The sequence below is a fragment of the Cylas formicarius genome, unplaced genomic scaffold, assembly GCF_029955315.1.
Source record: "Cylas formicarius isolate icCylForm1 unplaced genomic scaffold, icCylForm1.1 PGA_scaffold_275__1_contigs__length_49999, whole genome shotgun sequence".
NCBI classification, from domain to species: Eukaryota; Metazoa; Arthropoda; class Insecta; order Coleoptera; family Brentidae; genus Cylas; species Cylas formicarius.
The window spans coordinates 1-9,197 of record NW_026844307.1 but is presented as its reverse complement, the minus strand read 5'-3'; the positions used below and the strand labels follow the sequence as shown (position 1 = coordinate 9,197).

The following is a 9,197-nucleotide window of genomic DNA, read 5'->3' as shown; positions in this document are numbered from 1 at the left end:
TTGGGGTGACATATTTGAGGTAAAATTTTTAATTTAATTTTAAAAGTCAATAAAAGTCAAGAGAAACGCTTGTTTGTTCAAAAAAATAAAAACACTATTACTACTGTCTACTATGAAACTTGTTGCATAATACACTATTTCCAGGATTACACGATAAAGCACTATTTGAAGATGGGCGCGGATGCAAGCAAGTTGGTGCTGGGAATCCCAACCTACGGAAGGTCCTACACACTGTTCAATCCGGACGCCAACGAAATTGGAGCTCCAGCAGATGGTCCTGGCGACATGGGAGAAGCGACTCGCGAAAATGGCTACTTGGCGTACTATGAAGTGGGTTACCTAATTACGTATAATTTTTTGCGTTGCTCACTAATCAAAATGTCTGCACTATTTTGTAGGAAAAGTGCCGTAGTTCTTCAATATGTTTTTTTTTTGTTCCTTTCGGTAATTTAGTTCTTTTGTTTAGCGTTGGCGTATTTTTCTGTTTCATTTTTACTACTAATTAGTAGAAACTTTTCGCAATCCTTTTTTTCTGAAATTTCTTCTTCTAATCTAAAAAACTTGAAACGGACATCTATTAAATATAACTTCAAAACAAACAAAAGAATGAAGACAAGGTTGTCTCTTGCCTTATGTCTTGGTTACACGATCGTTTTTTTCTTGAAGATATGCGAGTACGTTAAAGATCAGGAGTGGGAGGTCGTACAGCCCAATCTCGAAGCTATGGGACCGTATGCTTTTAAAGGTAACCAATGGGTTGGTTACGACGATGAGGACATCGTTCGTAGAAAAGCGAGATACGTGGTGGAAAACGGCATCGGTGGTATCATGTTCTGGGCCATCGATAACGACGACTTCAGGGGCAATTGCCACGGCAAACCATATCCCTTAATAGAGGCGGGCAAAGAAGCAATGATCGAGGCCTACGGGTAAGCCAGCAGATGTTACTTCATTTAACAGAGATTACTTATAGGCGTTATTGCAGAACGACTGACGACAATCTGATATCCCCGCCTTCCAAGCCGATCAAGCCCAAACCCAAAAGCAAAACGAGGACCGTCCAGAAATTTACTACACCGGCATCGGAAACTGTTTCTTCCACCAGGAGACGAAGGTAATTAGAATTCATTATATGGTATCCTGTATCAAATTTTACAATTATCTATTGATCTATCTAGGATTAAACCGAAACCCAGCGACGAGGACAAAATTACCTCAGCCTCCGCTCCCAAACGTAGAAAAGAATTGAAAACGATCACCACATCGACCCACAGCAGCCTAAAGATAGCCACGCCTAGTTACACGACACCCGCGCCACCTTCTACTCCAGATATGGGAGGAGGTAAAAAGTAATTCACGACGAAGTCTTCCGCCACTTAGGGATGTATTTTCCAGCTTTCAAGTGCGAAGACGAAGGCTTCTTCCCACACCCGAAAGACTGCAAGAAATACTTTTGGTGTTTGGCAGGCGCCGGTGATAACGGAATCGTAGCACACCAGTTTACATGCCCCGCAGGTTAGTTTCGGTTAGTTTCTGAATTCTTTACCTTTAAGCATGTCGCTGCTTTTTAGGTTTGTACTTTAACAAGGCTGCGGATTCATGTGACTATACTCAGAACGTCTTGTGCAACAAAAAACTGCAAAAGGCGGCGACCACAAGTTCCACCACTACGACCACGGAACGGTCGACGAGCTCCAGTACCACATCAAAACCGAACAGCGTGTTTACAACGACGCGCAGACTTTTCCGGCAATCCACCACTACCACCACCGAGGCACCAGAAGAGGTAACATATGAAAACTCTATTCGGAGATATAGTAACAATAAGCTAGAGTGATAGTGCCATCAAGACAGTATACTGATAAAATATTTTCGCCTTTTCGTAAGGCGGAAAACATATATCTACAGTCATGGTTTCAACTCGTACACAAAGAGAATCTGGCATTTTGTAAAGGTAAATGATTAAAGTAATCAAGATCAAATGAGGCGTAAAATTTTCAAGAGAAATAAAGTATCAGTGTCATTAAAAAAAGACCAGTCTTTGTAAGAATTCTATACAAACCAACCCTTACAAGACACAAACAGAAATTCCAACTTCTTCATGATTTATGGATGCTACTCACGAACTAATATTGCAACAATATTGCACGATAAACACACTTAACCCTTAACACTTAATTAAGAAATTTAATTATATCCCATAGAAAATCAAAGCAAACGTCAATATTCTCTTTTATTATTCTTTCTCACTGCATGGATCCGTAAGTCCAGTCATTTCCATTAGATAATACCAATCAACAGAGAACATCTGCATATTCACAAAAAATGTTGTGTGATGATACCAGTATTGAAATTAATATATTAAGTGAGCAACTATAATAAGAAGAAATGTAATATAATTTTAATATCTACGGGCATATTTAATCTGTCAGCTTGCAACGATTCGTCAGTTGACTGTACCTCTGCATTATTAGCATTTATTAGCAAGTTGAATGTATAAATTCGACTACACTTTATCCCCCTTTCTACTTGGACCTTTTTTTCCCTAAGGAGTACTATGAATACGAGGACGAAGAAGTGGTAGAGGGCGACCACAAAGGGGCATCAGAAGAAGACCCTAAGGTTATCAAAGAGCTGATAGACTTAATCAGGAAAGCTGGCGGTATCGAAGAACTTGAGAAGCAATTGAAAATTGACCAAAACGTACCCTCGTCCAGTTCAATTGACACAACTACTCAGTCGGCCTTAAGCAAGTCCTTGTACGAAAGGGTTCTGAGCAAAACTTCGAAGAATACGCTAAACGCTTTGCGCAAGAGCTCGAGCAGGAACAGTGGCGGACCTCAGACCGACGGTCTGAAGGTTGTGGATGAAACCGAGAAAAGGACGAACGACAAACGACCTCAGTACAAGACGTTGACTAGACAGAGGTAAATGCAAAATATTTGCACTATGAAATTGAAGAATTTTAGCCGAAAATTAAAAAAAATCTTAAACTTCCTCCAGGGTGCTTTTTTTGAATTGAGAATAAATAGTACGTTTTAAACATATGTAGTCAAGATACTCCTTACTTCATTAAATATGTGTAAAAGACATATTAGTTAACAATAATGATAACGTTATAAAAATAAAAGAAAATTTATATCTGTTATTTTCTTTTAATTGTTGATTAACGAAATTTATATGTCTCTATTTAAAAAAAAATAAATATTACCACAGAATATTTCACTTTTGAAGTTAACGTCTTTAGTTTTGTTTGAGTATGGGAGACAGAAGGACCACTGTCCGTTATTAAGTGTAAACTAAACTAGTTCCCAACTGCACTGGTACGCCTTATTCGTGGGTATTTTCAGAGTTGGTGTGTCAAAACCGTTAATATTTGCAATGAAGGCGACTACTTTAAATTTCCACTTCTCTCAGTGAGATTCCTTGTGGACAGCACGGACTTCCAAATATTTTATGTTGTATTGCTTCGAACAAACATGCTCTGTTGTCCCAGATCTCAATCCTACACCCTTTGGTGTGTATTTTCTGTTTTATCTCTCCATTCTCTCTTTTAATTCGATGTTTGGGGTCTGATTTCTGTCGAAGAACTTCTTAAAGTCGGTCTTGACTTTTTTTCATACATAATCTTTAAAAGTGAAAGCATCTTCGGCTGTGAATAAATACTATTGAGGCTGTTTTAATATTATGCAATTCAGCATCGAAAAAAAGCTCTGTCACTACTCGTTTGCATAATGTTTTAACTACTCCAAATTTAATTGCTCCAGAATAGTTAGACTGAATACCTAGATGTTGCTTTCCGATATATTTAAGTGCTGACCGAAATTTCTGTCATTCTCTGCAAATTTTATAGCCATTAAGTGAATTAAGGAGATTGTCCTCTATGCAAACGCGCAAATTTGAAGAAATTGTTTTCATAACAAATACTAACAACGTTTTTGCCAAAATTTGGCAGAGTGCCGTCCTATCCGAAACGTTGTCTAAATTAACATATTGGGGATTTTTTTTAATTTGGCCAAATTACCCAAGCGAATAGTATGCAATATTTAAATTGGTATGTTTAGAGCATCTACGGAAAAGATCGCTGACAAGGACCCGAGCGCGTCTTCAACAGAAAAAGCGGCGGAGACGCTGAAACCATTCAGGAATTTCAAAGCCAAAAATTCCTTAGAATACGTGAATATTAGGCGGGCCAAAAGCAGCACAACCACGGAGTCAAGCGAAGACAGGTAAATACCAGGCCATAATTTGAAATTGGAGCATAGATCATTTTCACTTTTAGTAGGAACAAGATCTTGGGAGAGCTCGGTGAAGATGGAGAGGACGAAGGAAATGAAGACGAGGTCGAAGACGCGAATAAGAGAACCAATGTACCCAAATATGTGAACATCAGGAGGCAACGGCCATCGACAACGGAATCTTCAACCACGGCATCAAAATACGTCACAATTAGAAGGTCTACGACGACGACCGCTGCCGAAACTGAAACAGATCAAACGGAAAAGTACGCAGTTGCAGGACTTGCTTGATGGTTGTAAACTCTAGCCGTGCTGTTTTAGATACAAGACGGTACGAAGAGGTACGACGACTGAATCCGGTCAATCGCTTGATGAATCTACGAGAAAGTACCAAACAATAAGCCGAAGTACCACCACGGCTTCACCAGACATTGTCGAGTAAGTTTCAACCCCGCTGAGTGAAAAGTTTTGCAACCATGACCCAAAAATTATTTGGAGCAGCAAAAAAGTCAATTTGTAACATTTCTGGCAGCAAAATTCACTTTGCCAACTTTCCTTTCCTATATAAGCAAAGCGACAGTTTCGTAAATTATTCATATTAATTAAACTTGATCTATATAATAAAACTACGATAACCCAGAAGACAGGGGGTTATTACTTAAGCGTCCGATATTCCACAAGGTGATTTCTCCAGTATTTTTCGAGATACAAAGATTCAAAGTTTTATTTTTTTTTTCTGCGGGTTCTGTACCATCTGAAAAAAATAATTGCACTAATATGGATTACCCACTACACAACGATATTGCAAAATTATAATATGATTGCGATTTTTAAATGACATTATAAACAAAACGCATTTCTACAGTAAACTTATTATTCTACTTGATCTTCTTTTCCTTATTAGAATTGTTTAACTACAAACCAATAAAAGGACAATTTTCCATTAAAATGATTAAAGAATCAGCTTAAAAATATTTTATACGGTCATACTGAAAGCCTTTGAAAGTCACAGCAACTTTTTACCCTGTGATATATTAAACGCTAATACCCTGTATAAGTGGCTATAACGTCAAAGTCGAGGAAATAAATTATTCGGAATGTCCAATGTTGTGGGCTCACCACTAGGTGCACGATATCAAATTTGGATCAAAACTGGTTGCATTTAATAAAAATCCTGCTAGTTTTACAAATTTACTAACAAAAAAAAAACCGAATCCATTGTTTTTTCTTTTAGCCCTAACTTGGCGCTTTGCTGTCCCTGCAATTAAAAGTACTGTAATACTTATTTGAGATAGATAAAATCAACCCAATAGCTTAAAGAGAAAAAAAAACTAGAGCAAATAGAAGAATTCCTATCCTTCCAAAGAACTTTGTGCTGATATATTCCTCAGTCCACGTTTTACTAGGCAAATTGTTAATAGCGCTTTGTTAATAGCAGGCAAACCGCAAACGCCGACGAACAAAGCAATTCTACCGCAACGACGTCTAGTATCGAGGAGGAGAACGACGTCACTGCTAAGTATGTGCTAATAAATTTCCCGGCAAAGCTGGAAGTTAATTTCACAAATCTTTGTATCCTTGTAGATACCAAACGATCAGCAGAAGCACGAGCACTCAAAGTACAACGATCCTTTCCACCGAGTAAGTTAAATTACAAAGCGCCCTGGTAATCAGCTGATCGTGATAATCGTTTTTTCAGAAGTCCAACCTCCGTGACTTCGATATCGGCCGTCGGTAACAACGTAACACCTAGCGGTAGTTTAAATAGCTTAAGCGTAACTGAAAAGAACGTTTTAAAAATCAAGAGACGCCCCATACTGTTTCAACCCAGACCGTTCTCATCTAGCAGTACCGAACCGACTACTGTGACAGAAGCGACCAAGGTGAGTCAATCAAATTTCAAATTTCGGTTAAGACAAACCTCCCCTGCGACCACCACGACCGAGACTACCCCAACTCGATCCAGAACCAGAGGTGCGCAGAGAAAACGGGTCGTTAGTACCACACAAAGTACTCCAGATTACAACCAGGAACAAATACGGACATACAGGCCGGCAGAATTGGCGGACCTATCGTCATTGACGGCCGTTGATTTGAATCTTAGAGGCGGAAACTTCGTCTCGAGCCATAGAAGGCGCAGACCTGTTGCTTCCACAACGGACAAATCAAATAATGATGATCAGATTAATGCGGGTTCAAACAGTCTCAGTTTTCGTTCAACTACCACTTTTAGGCCGGTGGCCGAGGAATTAGAAGTAAGGAGTACGCAGGAAATAAGTGTCACACCCAGAACCAGAAAGATTATTAGAAGGTTTAGGCCAAGCACCACAGATTCCAGCATAGCCTCTAGCGAATCACCCAGCACCACCAGCAGTAACGTGATCAAATTGCGTAGAAGGATACCGATATTTAGGCAGAGGGTAAATGAAATTGATCTTGAAAATGCCACCACTACTTCAAGCCCCCTACTAAAGTTGTTCAGTACTAGACCGGCGAGAATACCCAATGAGCTTAAGAACGATGATAACGAACATTTGGACATTCTAAACGGCGAAGAAGGAGAGAACATCAAATTATCGGAGTCAAATATTCGGGAAAGTAGTCCACTTAACGCGTTCGATTCGGGAGAAAAACCCAAAAAGATATATTCCGGAGTGGTTCCACAACAGGACGATAGCGACATTCAAGCCAGCAGCGTACCGCGAAGAGGCACTTTTCCCACTTCTAAACCCACCGAGCCAAGCGTATTTGCCCGAACTAGAAAAATCGTTAGGAAACTGACCACAGAACCACCATCGAACACTATAGACGAGAAAAAACGAAAGCTGGTGAGGCGTTTACGACCCTCCAACTTAAATGCGGTAGACTCGAAAACTAAAGCCAATAATGGAGAGTCTGATTACAAACATCTTCAACGAACTGATACTATAGAGCTAACTGACGAGCCTGTAGATTTTAAGGATGATACAACCTCCAAAACGATAGTTACCGATTCTTATAATAGAAATGAAAATCATAAACACCAAGGCGACCGCTATAGAATATACAGACCATCGATTGAACATAAAAAAGAAGAGAATGCTGGTACTACTACCACAAATGTTCCGGATCTTATTGACAATACTAGCGCCGAAAAAATATCGGACCTAGAAGACCAACATGACGAGAATTTCTCTAGTCAAGCTTTGAGTGAACCATCGAGCACTCTATCATCTAGACTGAGCGTCTACACGAGGCCACATCCGACAACTTCTACCACAACTGAATTCTATGACGAAGAGGAAGATGCAGAAGAATACCAAGATGAAATAGATGATGACGAATCTATAGAACCTAAATTTATCAAATATACGTCGTCGACGATAAACAGGAGTCACCGTTTCGAGTCCAACACTAACTTTGACGACGAGAACGAAGAAGATCATGACGAAGGCCTTACGGAGAACAAGTCTATAACTTCCTCGATATTAAAATCGGCAGTGAACAGTCTGAATCAGTCAGAAACAATTATCAATAAGGACGACGAAGGCAAAATGAAAATGATGGACGACGAAGGCAGTCCGTCATTTAAACAGAAAATCGCAATAAGCAAGGAAGAAATTCAGAGCAAAGTACAGAATACGGTGAATAACAGGCCCAGTTCTAAAACCGCGAACGCGACGAATACACCGGTGGAGATTAGTACCGAAGGGGATGAGATAACGACTGAACTTGAGCATTTTTCTACAGAAACGAGCACGATTTTGGAAAAAGGAATTTTCTCGACCAACGAGAATGTAATTGACACCACATACGTGTCAGTTTCCACGACAGATGCGGATTACACCACAGATGAAACTTCACCCGCAGCAACGGATAATTTAAAGAAGGCGGAAGCCACCACGCAGGCGGCTGCTACAGCTGAAGTTAGTACAGCTGATTATAAGAAAAAGAGCACTTTAAAATCTATACAAGAGAGGCCCAAGTTTAATCCCAAGCGAATTACTTCTACCACGGAGCCGGGTTTGCACCCGACAAGCAATAACGTCATTAAAAAGAGTTCTTACGGAAGAAAAACTACAACAACGACACCTAAGCCAGCTAGACAATTCACAATCAGAGCTAGAACTGGTCCTACGATAAACAGGCAGTTGTACAGGTCTACTACCACGACCGAGAAACCTTATTTAAGCGGCAACGATGAATACGAAACGGAAGACGAAATAATCCAAGATAAACCGCATAGTTCCACCGAAACCAAAAAATACAAACCTAAATTTCCTAAAATTCCAGCTGAAAAACCTGGATACAAGTCCACCACAACGGAGCAATCCGCCATAAACGAGGATGAAGACAGTGAGATCACAGATGTTGCCGACGAGGAAGTCAAAGCCCTAAACGGTAGAATAGCGAATACTCCAGTTGAAGGTAAAAAGGTTCAATTAAAGTTTCCCAAAGCGACGACCGAGAAGTCAGCTTCAGAAATTTTTGGAATCGACGCAGAAGCGGTTAGAAGCAGGAACAGAAACCTATTCGCCAAGCGAAAAATGAATACACCGTTCGTAGCGATTACCACGGAGTCTTCGGTAACTTCGTCGGAAAGTACTGATGTAACGGAGCAGTATTCAACCACTCTGCAACACGTGTTTGCCGAAATTGACGACGTAACTACCACGGAGCCTCCGAGTTCCGCAAGCACGACCAAGAGTGGCAAAGTCGAGAGACTGATAGAAGTGAACAGAATAGTGGAGGTGAAAGCGAAAGAGGCAAAAGCCAAGAACCACGCTGGGGTGGTGGAGGAACAGACGGAGGTCAAAATAATACCGACGCTGGACAAAATCGGTGAAATCACGAGGATCACGGTGATTAAAGTGGTAGACGGCAGCAACGAAACAATCGTTGAAAACTCTGACGACAATGAAATCAGCAAACCGTCCTATACGTCTACGGCAGCTCGAAAACTGGAGATTTTAGGAAGTA

General features: G+C 40.3%; 1 protein-coding gene across 1 annotated transcript; it reads left to right on the top strand.

The window, feature by feature from the left end:
* LOC132697649 (serine-rich adhesin for platelets-like) lies at nt 1-9,187 on the top strand (the record flags this gene model as incomplete). Its single annotated transcript, XM_060663193.1, has 14 exons — nt 1-19; nt 145-330; nt 667-929; nt 986-1,114; nt 1,179-1,342; nt 1,396-1,515; nt 1,572-1,786; nt 2,551-2,927; nt 4,065-4,229; nt 4,283-4,504; nt 4,560-4,676; nt 5,674-5,757; nt 5,823-5,879; nt 5,938-9,187. Coding segments are annotated over exons 2-14 (5,322 nt in total), but the record flags the coding sequence as incomplete, so codon positions are not given.
* Nucleotides 9,188-9,197: the final 10 nt, after the last annotated feature.